Source organism: Daldinia decipiens (assembly GCF_022478715.1).
Source record: "Daldinia decipiens strain CBS 113046 unplaced genomic scaffold F4813scaffold_8, whole genome shotgun sequence".
Lineage (NCBI taxonomy): Eukaryota > Fungi > Ascomycota > Sordariomycetes > Xylariales > Hypoxylaceae > Daldinia > Daldinia decipiens.
The window spans coordinates 984,131-997,895 of record NW_026054551.1 but is presented as its reverse complement, the minus strand read 5'-3'; the positions used below and the strand labels follow the sequence as shown (position 1 = coordinate 997,895).

At 45.0% G+C, this 13,765-nt stretch overlaps 3 protein-coding genes across 3 annotated transcripts; 2 read left to right on the top strand and 1 right to left on the bottom strand.

Annotated features, from left to right (window-relative positions):
• The first annotated feature begins 458 nt into the window (after window positions 1-458).
• Window positions 459-2,393, top strand: F4813DRAFT_330875 (transferase family-domain-containing protein). The gene has a single exon (XM_049241130.1). It carries the CDS (start codon window positions 587-589, stop codon window positions 2,036-2,038), a length of 1,452 nt encoding a protein of 483 aa, XP_049101944.1. The 5' UTR covers window positions 459-586; the 3' UTR covers window positions 2,039-2,393.
• A 5,416-nt stretch (window positions 2,394-7,809) lies between these two features.
• Window positions 7,810-9,194, bottom strand: F4813DRAFT_352615 (fungal hydrophobin-domain-containing protein). The gene is made up of 3 exons (XM_049242543.1): window positions 8,457-9,194; window positions 8,238-8,292; window positions 7,810-8,181 (listed from the first exon to the last, which is right to left on the bottom strand). The coding sequence occupies exons 1-3, from the start codon at window positions 9,087-9,089 to the stop codon at window positions 8,063-8,065; spliced, it is 807 nt and encodes a 268-aa protein (XP_049101943.1). The 5' UTR covers window positions 9,090-9,194; the 3' UTR covers window positions 7,810-8,062.
• Window positions 9,195-11,452: 2,258 nt separating this feature from the next.
• On the top strand, window positions 11,453-13,449 carry F4813DRAFT_352614 (Sin-like protein conserved region-domain-containing protein). Its single transcript, XM_049242542.1, has 2 exons — window positions 11,453-12,528; window positions 12,593-13,449. Exons 1-2 carry the CDS (start codon window positions 11,955-11,957, stop codon window positions 13,114-13,116), a joined length of 1,098 nt encoding a protein of 365 aa, XP_049101942.1. The 5' UTR covers window positions 11,453-11,954; the 3' UTR covers window positions 13,117-13,449.
• The last annotated feature ends 316 nt before the right edge of the window (window positions 13,450-13,765 follow it).

Genomic DNA, 13,765 nt, shown 5'->3' with positions numbered 1-13,765 from the left:
ATACCGCCTCGCTGAGCGGGAAGTGGGCCAGATGGGTTGGCTGAAGGGAGCTCTATCCTTGGCTTAGTCAAGACTTTGCACTTCTTGCCCCTATTAAGTTATTAAGCCACATCCGCGGACTTCTTCCATCACAGGAACTTTTCTTACGCGCCGCAAAGAATGCTGTCAAAAATTAACTACCCCATTCGAGCCACCACAGTATGGGTAATGTGTTTTTGACGGCATTCTGCCGCACAAGCAATTTCTTGCTACAGTCATACGGCATTTATCCGACTTATATAAGCTCGTATAAACCCCCTGATCGATAGTATGTAACGGAAAGGATTTCATTATCTTTAGCGACGTGAAAACTGGAGTCGTAGTTATATTACACTAGCCAGGTTCTCGAGAAATAGGCAAAATCAACCCATTCGGACAATTTTGATACTTGTGGTGTGAAGCCTATTTGTTTACACGTTCCCACAAGCTATTTTTCTCCTATCTGCTCTCAGCCCGTTTACTGTACCTGCAGATACTGCATATTAGTTCCGGTTTGTTTGACAAATCATTCATCAAATCACACCTACCTACTCTCTGCAGTGCAACCATGCCAAAGCAAGACATTTACCAACTTCACCCAAACGGCTGGGAGAGCGACACAGAAGTAGAAATTCGCAAAGTAACCACACTCGACTATTTGGCAGCCTGCGTCTATACGAACTATGCTGCTTTCTTTAAGTTGGATGATGATAAGAAGCAATTGGCTGCTTCTACGCTGAAGGCTGGCCTCGAGCGGACTATTACGCAAATTAGACATATTATCGGCACGATTGAGAAGGATGAAGAGAAGGGTGGTCACGTGTTCATCAAGAAGAAGGATAGCACAGTCCCTTTCCATGTCCAATGGCTCGACTCGCCTGAGGATAAAGATAAATACCCGTCCTTCGATGATCTCGAAAAGGCTAATTTTGGGTCGGTGGCCATGGGCGACCTCAAGATTTGGAGTGTCGAACCCATGACATACGGGGAGAAGCCAGAGGCACACCCTGACAACCACCCCGTCATTGCAGGCTTCAAGGCTAATTTCATTCGTGGTGGCCTAGTCCTCAATATGCACTTTCATCATTACGCCTGCGATGTGATGGGCATGTCTGGATTTGTAGAGCAATTGGCTGACAATTGCTACGCTATCGTGAATAACACTCCATTTCCTCCTTGGAGCGATAGCCACTTTGGCGTTCCGCACTTTATCAAAGATCTACCTCCTGAAGACCAGATGGTAGACGGCCCTGCCCAGCCCCAGCGTCACCCAGATCACATTGGGGCTACGATGTACCTGTTTCACCTACCTAAGAGCAAGGCAGCAGAGTTGAAGAAGCTAGCTAGTCCGGACGACGGTACTTGGATCTCAACGTATGATGCCTTCATAGCGTTCCTCTTTCGTACGACGACCCGGCTTCGCGCTCCCTTCTTTAAGCCAGATATGTCATCGAATGTCGCCTGGGCTCAATCAATGGATATGCGCAGACGGCTTCATACCCCAAAGTGTCCACCCCGCATGCAAGGAAATGTGTACTTCGTGGCATCAACCACAATGACTAATGTCCAACAGCCAACTGTTGCGCAGATCGTTTCAGAATGGCCCTTGTCCAGGCTGGCGCAATACATCCGTCAGATGACCGACGAAGTAACCCAGGAACGCGTGGACGAAGTGCTTAACCAGCTAGCGCCGATACGTGACAAGCCGGCCTTGATGACCCGCACAGATTCGTTTCCACCATTGTCAAACCTCCAGACTGACCATCGTGACGTCAAGGTCACTCTGTGCGATTTTGGATTTGGCAAACCGATCGGGTATCGACATGTCATAGATGTGGTTACTGAGAACCTCACATTTGTATACCCGCCGCGCGACAGGTCCCCTGAATCAGACGAGGGTCCTGAGCTTAGCATCTCGTACGAGACCATATTAGCTGATGGGCTAATCAACGACCCTGAATGGAACAAGTATTTCGAATACAGGGGAATCGACTGCGTTCACACCGGACAGCACCACTAGCTAATCTAGCCAGGGGTTGTGATGTTAGGGGCATTCTGAGCGTACATAGCGCAAAACTTAGACTTATGAGACTTACGAGACTTATGTTAGTTAGGTTAGGTACCTAGACATGTAATTAGTAGTTAGATCTGGTTCTTACATACATACACATGTAGTTAGATATTTCCATAACGTAGCGTATTTTGCCAATTTACCAATCTTGAGATTCGATCCCCTCACATTTACCCTCACATTCAACGTGAACGGGTTTACATACACGCAGACACGTTAGCTGTCTCGAGCTCCGCCCTTTGAGCGGTGAGATATGCTTGGCTACTGTCGAAGCCAAAATAAAACCTCGTCCTCATAATCATCCCATAAATCTGGGTCTAATAGCTAAATTCCTCCCAATTAAACTATCACGGAGAGAAATATCGCTTCAGCTCATCCACTGTAAATCCAGATTCTTCTTTGAAACGATCCTTTCCGTTTCAGGCTAGCCCATCCATAACGGTGGTTTGCGGATGAGACTGGATCGTCAGATTCCTGGCCCCAGTAAGTACATTTTACATATCCGTCTGGGGCCAGATCTACACTACCTTTGTGCTATTAACCAATCGTGTATAAGTTGGCATTGTAGTGCCGCTAGTATAAAGCGGTGTATAATCATCACGTAGTATTATAAGCACATCAGAGCCTCATAGTCGACAGTTTGGAATTTAGAGGTTACATTGACGTAAAAGCTATCATGTGGCAAGGTAAATAAGAGGAGGCGGCGAGGTTACTTAATTCGTGATCGTATAACTAGAGCAATTTGCGAGGATAATGGCGGTCGGCATAGCTGCATGGTTATCACATGGATAGCCAGGCATATTTTCGAAAATTATGACCAAAGTTGCATGTATGTACAGGCCGAAGTAGCCGGTTATTCCAAATCCTAACCATCCCGCGCAGGCGAGGGTCATAACCAACAGACTCGGCCCAGCCCGATGCTACGTTTCGGTTATCTAAGATTTCATACGATTGCGCACACCCATGTATATGGCAAGTACCTCTTATAACGATGGCCAACTTGAACTCGAGCGTTAGTTACACCATTAATACCAAGGTTCCTATCCTGCATATGTATAATGGTAGAGCGGCATATTCCCGCGCAAGTATCTCGAAGGAGGAGATGCGATAGTATTAAAGGCCGAAGCCCGAATTCAAGCCAGGGCCGTATGTATGTATGCATTTACATTCGCATGTCAGCGGTGAGTATTAATTGCACTTATAATTACTAGGAATGTGAGGGGGCGTGAGATCCATCTAACCGCGCCAACAGTATCGTGGGGAAGCTTTAAATATGAGCTACATAGTACATACTAGGTATGGATATAACTACATACCTATTATTACACAGTACGAGATCATGAAAATAAATAGAACTTTTTATATTGTTCCTCCATAAGACCCTTGCTTAACTGCAACCTCCTCCCTTGTCAGGTCTGTATTACTAGGATGCTTACCCACCCCAACGAACATCTCTAGAAACAATACATACATGTAGCGAGCAACAAGCAACGCACAGTGTCAGAGAGCTGTCTCCTAAAACACAGACATATACTCCACTTAGAAAATACTCAATATATGTTACATCTATGTAGCTTGCGCTTAGTAAAACAATCAATTCAGTTTCATCATAAGGTAACTCTGAACCTACAAACCAAATATACGCCCTACCATCGTAAAAAGTACCTAAGGTATGGTTAAGGTATGGTTTGGTTTTCCCCTTATAACCCTAACTATCGAAAAATCAATCATAACTTCTACTTGCTCAGGAGCTGACGTTCCGGCGCGTTAGAGAACCTTGCTCTAGGTGTCTGTTAAATAAACCCCAAGCGGAGAACATATCGTGATGCCTCCATTGGCATCATGGGCTTACTCAGTTGGATACCTGAAGATAAAACTGATATATACCAATAGGTTCTTTCAAGCCTTAAATACTTCACAAACCCGTCGTCATCCTTCCGAACCCACGTCTCGAAGTAATACCCCCGCCTGTCCCCTGCTTTTCGTTCACTGCGACCCGCCAAATGACGCCTTCACCTTATCAGGGCTGACCTGCTCGAAGGCCGAAGAGCCTATGGAATGTATACTCTGGTACTGGCCTAATATCTTTTCGTAGTAGGTTGCAAACTCATCACTCGTAGGCCAACTCCAGTCAATCCCGTCGCTCCCCAATAAAGGCCCGACGATATCAAAGTATGAAAAGGTAGCATCGAGCAGGGCCACGTTCTCAAAAAAGGTGCCATCGGCTAGTATCAGCACACAGGCAATAGTGCAACTTCTTTGCCGCGGATGATGTCCGCGACTCTTGGATCAACTGCCATGCCGACGTGGAAATAAGGGCCTGTAGTGCCGAACCAAATCGTGAACCGGTACAAACACGTCGTGGAGGCTAGCTGGAATAAGCATAGACTTGAGCAAGGGTTTGGCAAGGTAAAAGCCGGGACTAACTACCTCGGTAGGTACCTTGGGTAGGTACCTAGGTATGATAGCTACACGTTTAGGTACGAGGCTGAATTGAATAAGGCTGGTTCAGCGTAGACGAGCAAGGCAGGTTTTGAAATCTGAGAGACGATGCCTACTCAATTGAGACTAATACGACCTCTGAATCACTTGTTCTTACCTAAATTTTTCATGTCGAACCCAATTCCCAGCTACGGATATTTGAATTGAAATAACAGCGATTGAAGCTACTGCGCAAAAAAATGAAGCTATTTACTGTCTGCAGAAACTGATGTGGATTAAAGAATGGAAAGGAGGGGTAAATGGTAACGCAGCGTAGCATCGGGTCAGGACCCCTGAAATAGCGTTGTTCTACATACCTACGTACCTACGTACCGTATCGTACCCTCAACTTAGACTAATTGCTTTAGGTAATCGTGTAACAAGTCTTTCAATAAGGTAACAGACGTGTCATACTTTTTCTTTTTTCTTTTCCTTATGGACTACTCCTAAATATAGAATATACAAACATTTAACTAAGTACCTAAGTATCAAGGTAGTATACTAAACTCAACTTTATATTACATAACTAGGTACCTAAACTAATGTAGTTATAACTAACTACTCTAAAAAGGGAGAAATCTCCAAACTCGACTTGTTCTAGTCAGGTAACTACCTAACTACACTATCACCATACCTATGCCACTATATGCAAAAGCAGACAAGCTCACACGTACCTAGTAGATAATGAATCCCTCGGCTATCTGATTTATAAGTTACGGCCCGATCGGCAACGACGGACAATCACCTTGCTGGGTATGTATATCCCAAGTGGACGACGATGCAACCTAGTATAAGCCTAGGCAAGCTAGGTATACATGCAAGCAAGTGGTTCTTTAACCACCAACGATCTCGGCATCGTTGGAAATTGGCTCGTCTAAGGACCCCCAACTATGCAGGCCTTGGAGAAAAGCTGTTGATCCGCAATCGAAAACATCTCAAGTACTGGCTGCACTGCTTTGGTACCCTGCTGGTCGTTCCGGTCAAGAAATTATCGGCCGATAGTCCTGGACTAGGATCACTACATACACGCACACATATGTACCCGGACATACATAGTACATACATCAGGCACATGTAAGGTATGTATACACGCACGGAGTATCAGCTGTCTGCTCTCCTGTGCTTTTCTCCGCGGCCGTCCTGCCGTCCAAATAGCTGGGTCCTCCAGAGTCCCACATCTCTAGCTGTTCGAATTTCAACCCACCCGCGCACGCTGTCACCGATCTTTGAGGAGCTCGTGCGTCACCCATGGCCTCCTGTGTGTTGACCCAGAGCTTTTTCTGGAATATGCTTCGCTGGGGCTACTTAGAACGGACGTTAGTGGGATGTTGTGGCGCGCGTGTTAGTGATGGTGCTGCAGATGGTTAAAGCAGCAACTCTGCCATGAGGAATAGACGCGTATACGAGTAACAGTACTGGATTAATTCGTGTATAGCCAGGTTAGGTAAGGGTTGCATCTGTGTATATATTGACTTGCCACAATCGTAACATCCCTTTAACTTTAGGACGCTACGGATATGCATTCTTAGGTACCTGAGTGCATACCCGTAGCGTCCTAAAGTTAAAGGGATGTTACGATTGTGGCAAGTCAATATACAGATACCTAGGTAGGGATAGACCGATAGGCGCTTTTTGGAAGACCCGTTGATAAAGTGATTGCTTGTTGATAACTTGGGTTTAGCATTACCTACGTGGTACGATGTGATATGTTGGTGATAAAGACAAAGATATAGAGACTTGAATAGTCAGAAGTAAAATCCAGCTCATCCTTCCCCGCCAAGAGTTCTGTTTCAATAGAACCGGTGCACGTGTTCTATTGAAGAACTTTAACTTAAGTTTAAGTCTAATCTTAATAGACCTAATAAACTAATTGCAGTATAATCGAATGATATACTTTCTTAAAAAAAGGCTTAAGGAACTAAGCCCTTAATAAAGAGGCTAACTCAATCACCTTTGTTTTAATCTAGCAGGACAGGTTGTAGACATTAAGATTTTACTATTTATTATTATAAAAGGAAGTATATTATCCTCCCGACATATAAGACTATAGGCCGTAGTATTCGACTATATTCAACTGTGAAATGATTTCTAGCGCACTTTCTGATCAAAGTTTTCGAGATGGCAACGTTGAAAACACCCCAATTTCAACTAGACTTTCAATTAGAGTATGGCTATTATGTTGTTTGCTATCAATGATACACGTGATGACTATATTACTCGTCATCTGTTACAAGCCCTTGACAATCAAATAATATTTTGCTCATCTTGGATACTACGTGACGTGTTCCGAATATGGTTGTTGCTGTTAGCTTGAAGGGTAGGATGCAATTAGGCTTCCATTCTCTCCTGAGAACCAACTCATACGATGAAATGTGATTAATCACAGTACCCCTGAGCCGCGAGCCCTTTCCGCATCTCGGGAATCTGTCCAAAACGTTGTGACGGGAAAATCCCTGTAGGACTTTACCCGTTGCCATGGTTCTGGGTATGTTGGTACTGGAAAATCCTCCTGGATTGCATTTACAGTATAAACTATATCTTAGCTACATTGCTACAATGTCCTGATGCCAAATTGGTCATGTAAATGTTCAGCTCTTGAAGAATGACCATATGAAGTTCCGTCTTCCTGGTGAGATTAGTGTACCTCCCATATATTACTGGGCCTACCTTCGTGATTGTTATAAGCATGCGCATTTACATATTTGTTTACCATGTAGAAAGACCGAGAAAGGAGAGGGAAATATACCAGTCCGTTGCTTACCAGCTCCTACAATGATTTGCCCTTGTAGGTATGGGGTGTAGCTATGGATCAACTACGAAACTACGAAGGATTATCGATGTAAGGTCTAGGAAATAGTTCCAACATCACTTTTTTTTTCTGGCAGTGCATAGCCATTTATCTTGCCCCTAATCTATTGCACCGCTTGAATCTCCCAATAAACTTTATTGCGAAGGCATGTAATGTCGGAAGCTACCCGGAAGCAAACACAATTTTCATCGTGGAGTTGAAACCGGTACATTACACTAGTCTTCGAAGACCTATCGCAAGGGATAAGGATGGGCAACGACTTTCATGCCTGCAGGAGGAAAGGTTTTGTTGTTTGCTTGAGCGATCTAAATTGAACTTCGTAGCCCCTTGCTGGAAAGCACAATAACTGAAGAAACGTGGGATATTTTCTAGATCACAAGACACTTGATCATGGGGAATCCCAATAGTATTGGGAAGTCAAGTCAGTAAATCGAGTGTCCATGAATCTCTATTTCGTAAAGAATAGTAAAAGCTAATAAGAATAAAAGTATGTAGAAGACAGTAGTGTCCAAATATGTCGGCCAAGTGCCGATGCCAAAGAATGTTACAGAAGTGAAGGTGTCAAAATGGACCAGATGCTTTAATAGCCGCTCGACCGGTAGACGTCTATGAATTCCCCAAACCAATCGTTCATCAGTAAGTCATCCCCCATGCAAGTGTAAGATTCGTTGCAAGTTTTCATCTCAAACAGCGGTGCAGAGCAGAGCATCACCAATCAGAGGCAGGACGCAGCACTCAGCCGTCAGGCCATTGTCTGCGCAAGAACCTACGAATTCCTCAATAGAGTTGAGGTCGCGAGCGGCTGTGGAATGTCAGTATAGTGTTGCATGAACTAGCAATAGGGTCATTTAAACTTACGGCTCCCGCAAGTAAGGTCGAGGATGCCATCGATGTCAACTTGGCAACAGAGAGGCTGTGATAGAGGTTAGCAGTTATTTCCCTCGTTGAGAAAATTCTGAAAGCAGAGTCATTTTGCGCATTTAACCTCCTGGAAGAGTTTGGTCTGGGGTTCATAACCGGCAAACCAATGTCATGAAGAGGAAAGCAGAAATAATAGAAGGGCTCGATGTCACATACAGTGTTACCTAAAGGGCAGATTCTTGCGAGGCCACCTAAGCCACCCTCGCTACCCCAACCGTCATTGCCACCCTGAGGTTGAGAGCTAGCAGCAGGGTATCCAGGATATGTCGGGGTGCTTGCTGGGTACTTGGTTGGATACTCGCCCCTCTTGCTCTCCTTCGAATGATGCTTTTCCTTAGCATGCTCCTTAGAATGCTTGGTCTTCTCATGCTTGTGAGAAGACTTGGTCTTTGTTGGCTTCTCCTTGTGTTCCTTGTGCTTCTGAGTTGTGGTCGAGTGGTGAGTTTCGGGAGTAGAGGTTGGGTACTGAGCCTTCTTCTCTGTGGTCGTGATGTAGTGGGTTTCCATGGTGGACGTTGGGTACTGGGGCTTTGGCTTAGAAGTCGGGTACTCCATTTTCTTCTCCGTGGTTGTCGGATATTGTGCTACCGGAGTGGAGGCCGGATACTGAACCTTCTTCTCGGTAGTTGTAGGGTAGTGATGTTCCGGGGTAGATGTAGGGTAATGAGCCTTCTGGGTGGTAGTTGGGTACTTGGCCTCTGGGGTAGAAGTCTTGTAGTTGGGGTTGGCTACCGGGCTAGCAGTGGCTACGGCAGCGAGAACCACAGGGAGGAAATTCTTGATCTGCATCTTGATATTTGTTTTGACACGAGTGTGATAAGTAACGAGCGACTGTGTAACGAGCGACTATTTATTCGGATGAACAAGATGGTGTGAAAGATGTAGAAGGTGATGCGAATTTGAATAGCGAGTATATGTCACAGAGAACGGGACCCAAGTGACTTCTTATAAGCTACCATCATCATGGGAATCTTACATCTCCCGTTGAAGTTCCGAGATACGACCCTGCAGTAGGGGGTTGGATCCTGTGAGTTGTAGATCGTGTCCCAATAGCTTGCACGCTAGTTTGAGGCTGCATCTAAAATATCACTTATGATTCAGCCTTGTAGTTGGTGTTTCACGCATGTCCTGACCATTCATGTTTGGGGTTCCAAGTCAATTGGAAACGACCTTGCAGGTTCTAAGACTTGTAGTACCCTGTTATGATAGAAGGCCAGCCACAGAATGAAGACGTGGTATACTTCTAGGTTGTAACCTTATGATATAGTCCATCTAGATATTGAGAGCTGGAGTACGCTTCGCTCCCCGATTTCGTCGAAGTTACGAATATGATCTACCTAGAAAAGAATTTAACGGCACTAAATCGAAGCAATATTTGAGTACCTAGCTTACTTGAATACATAGGTAAGTAGGAGATCCTGAAGGATAAAGCTTTCGAGCTGAACTATTTCAGCCATGTAGACCAAGTATGAAAGATACTCGGAACTTTCTGCCGTTCGTGCGAAAGAGGTACACCTATCTGAGTTAGTTTCAAGCCATCTATATTCGACATTATGAACAGTTGATCCAATTAAAGGTTCATAGATCTAAATACGACGCCCGTTCAATAAGCAATAAGACCAGACTCCAGATTTAAGACAAATTGCAAGCGATCGACACAACTAAATCCACAAAATGAAAGGGGAAACTTCCTATTTAGGCAACCAACCTGAGCCACCACCAATGCCGCGCGCAATAGCGACTTCAAATGTCTTTGCTTCTTATGCAGTATGCGGGCCGTAGAGATTTATGGCCATAAGGGGTACTATCATCACCATATAACTCGTGGTTGTATCGGCCATAGCCTGTTACCACGAGAAGCAAGCAGCAAGCGTCAAAACTACCGTAAGCCACAGCTAACTTCTATCATAATAATCGATTTGACTCTTATCTAATTTGCATGATTATTGTCTTAGAAAAAGATAGTAGCATCCCTTGACTCGGCTTTGTTGGGGTCATGGTTTGGCCATCGATTGGTGTACCTGGTCATGCTTCCCGGCCGGTATTCGTTAGTTAAGCCTGAAATACATATTTTGAGTTATGAATATGCCAATACATATCCCGAGTCTATTCCCACATATATATTGAAAGAGGCCGAATTTAGATTATCTTACAACTGAGATATACAGCGGGAATAACTATTGCTTGGTCGTGCTCACTCTATAATAACAACTAATTCTTTTCAATTTAGCTCGCTAAATTAATAAAACGTTAAACTCAAAGGCACTGTCTCCATGGCTCAGTAGCGAAATCTAAGTTCAAGTAGTTAGTTGGTGGGATGATATATTTTTGACATAAGAAATACTCAACTGGACACACGTAGGTTGATAGATATGGATGGTATCAGTTTTATTAGTTGTAAACTGAGTATTTGTTCTTTCGTGTTATGAGATTTCTAACCAAACAGTAATAATAGACACTGTGGTACGATCAGTTTGCACTTTGATATAAAAGCCTAACTAGATAACTACTACGTACCTAAACTATGCACGTTTACTGGAGAGCTTTCGAACAGCACGACATATGTAGGCTTTCATAGAAGGAACAATGGGCATACGTCTCGTTGCATGATAGCAAGATTACTCATGACAAATGAAAAAGAATACCTAGCTAGTAACTATCCGGAATATCATACATTTAAATTCGCTTTGGAGGAAATCTCGAGATTTATTGAAGTTCCTCTCGTAGGTAAAATACTTATAAAGCACCCCCCTCATACTCGGACTATAAGATAAAGAATAAGGAAACTATAATACAACTATATACACTCAATTACGGGGTCTATCAACACGTTGTGGGGATATAGAAATTAGGAACACTTGGATAGATCTAACTTTAACGTATAGCTTCCTGTATTGCGTCGAGAGATCCCTTTAGTTTTGTTGCTTAGTCGGTTGTAGTCGTAACTACAATTTGCTTTATGAATTATCAACTCTACCATTCTGGGTTATAGGTATACATATGTTTAATCCCTAACATCTTATGGTAATCCCGGGACGAGCCGTAAAGACCCAACATTCGAGAACGTAAACTAAATTAAATGTTTATGACCAGTTGCCATTCTAAGTGCCTGGGTACTTGTAAGATATTATATCATTAATTTCTTATATTAACTCGGAAACTACAACTATATTTGACTATTTTAATTAAGTTAATAACTATAATGGCTTGTGTAAACTTGGTGTTGTATTTTAATCTCCTAAGAGTGGAAGTTCTGTATTATGACTGGTGTTAGAAGTAAACAACTTTTATGAGCATTTTATGAACTATCATTAGCACTGTTTATTCAGGCGTTTAAAAACATCGGGTTGGGCAATACAGTATATTTACAAGCGATAGATATGGGATGATTATAATGGAGATAGAAACCTTATACATAGACCCCTAACTTTTGTAGAGAGCTAGGATCTAGATAAGCCCCACACTCACCGATAAGCATATGCCCCGCCAAAAAAGTCATTTAGCATTAAGCTTGCCGACTTTATAATGCGGGCGAATTTCTACATTGAACTTAACCAATCCTTTTCGCAGAGGGAACTATTCAACAATATCCTCGTAAAATGAGCTGACTCATATATCCCCTTAATTCCTTCCATATGAAAGAACCGAGCTACAATGGCAGAAATGGAAATTGACACGGAGGCCTCGAAGCCTGAAGCGATCGAAGTCGACAGCGAGAACGACAACGACGCCGACCCCATAATCGCCAGCTACGACATCTACGCGAACCCCCCCCTCCCCGAGAACCGCAAGCTGCTCGTTCTGCAGCACCCGAATAGACAGGGTCCCGTGCGCGCCCCGTACAAGCAGATCAGCGAGGTGCGCGTCAAGAACAAAGCCGGCTTCATCGAGGTCGACGTGCCGATGAGTCATGGCCACGCCGACTACGACCGCGACAAGGGGCTGCGCTGGGGCAGCGCCCTGGCGCGCAGCACCGCAGCCAAGAACGGCGGTTCCCACGGTCTCGCCGGCGGCTTCGGTGTCGGCGTCCCTGCTAGAGGCGCAGCGGCTGGAGGGGGCCGCGGCGCAGCTGGAAAGCGCCCGGACGACTTGGAGCGGGAGCTCAGCATGCTCGATTGGAGCGAGGCTGTGCGCCAGGACAAGGTTCTTAGGACGCAGACCCTGGGCGGCCAGTTCGCGATCGAGAAGGAGACGAATTGCAGATGGATGGTCGGCGTTTTCAAAGGAGGTGTGTGTCAATTTGTCTACCGGATGCACTGCACGCTTGCGACTAACAGGAGTTTGAATATCAGATCAATTACATCTCACCCCCGTCTCATCTTTAATCCACCTGCGCCCGCAATTACACCACCTCGATGCCTACACCGAACAGGAACGCCTAAGCCGCCCGCGCGAGGGCATGGTGGCACCAGGCCCGGCCGCGGGGACAGGTAAAGAAAGCAGCGCGACAGGCAGTGGAACACAAGGAGGTTCTGGCGCGGCCAAGGCGATCCACATGTCAATTAAGAGTGCGGGGGGCACTGAGAACGGGGAGCTGGTAGTGGACACGATGATCGAACGCCTGCGTAAGGTCCAGATCGAGCCGTGGTCCAAGCTCAAATACGAGGACGAAGACAGCGATAAAGCTTGGCACATGTTCACCAACCATCTTTTATACCCGGGAGCGGCTAATCCCAAATCCCTGGCGGACGCGAAGGGCAAGGGGAAAGAGAATGAGACGGTGAAACCCAGCACAGCAGAAGAGGACGTGTCGAAGGACAAGTTCAAAGCACAGTGGAGCGAGGAAGAATTCCTATCCCATATTCGAGGCCCTTGATAATACAAGGGGGACGCAAAAACGTTTCCAGTTACGTGTTGTATTATGACCAACAGTAGCTTGAAGAATGGCTGATGGAGAGGCAGAGATGCGAAGCCCGAAGGCAATGTGGACGTCGGAGTTCAAGAGCCTAAGGTTAAGGCGATTGTTTAATAAGGTACCTCGTATGGAAGTCGGGAAGCCACGACTATTAAGCCGACTAATACGTCTGCAACCGGGAGAGGTGTAAGGGGTAAACCTGTAGGTTAGGTTATATTGCATTGCTCGGCGTCAACAACTGATTTTCTGGCGCACTTGGTACTTGTATAGGCTTTAACAATAGCTCAGAATTATTGCATGCAATACAAACGACTCAACTACCTATGCACATCTGTAGGACTTAGCACCAACGTATAACAGTATCACGAAGGCCTGAATAGGACCCGGAACTTGACTGTTGCTATGGCACAAAATATAGGCATTAGATGCCTCATCCTTACCATGCAACTATCTATGCACACACACTCCCTGCAGGAGTCTAGAACCATCGTCCACAAAATTGGCCCGCTTCATCTCCAGACCTCATCGCTAAGCCAATTCGGGTATCATGAACTCGTGAGAATTCGGATAGATTTCACCGTTCGTTACCCATATACCGAGCGCCAAATGC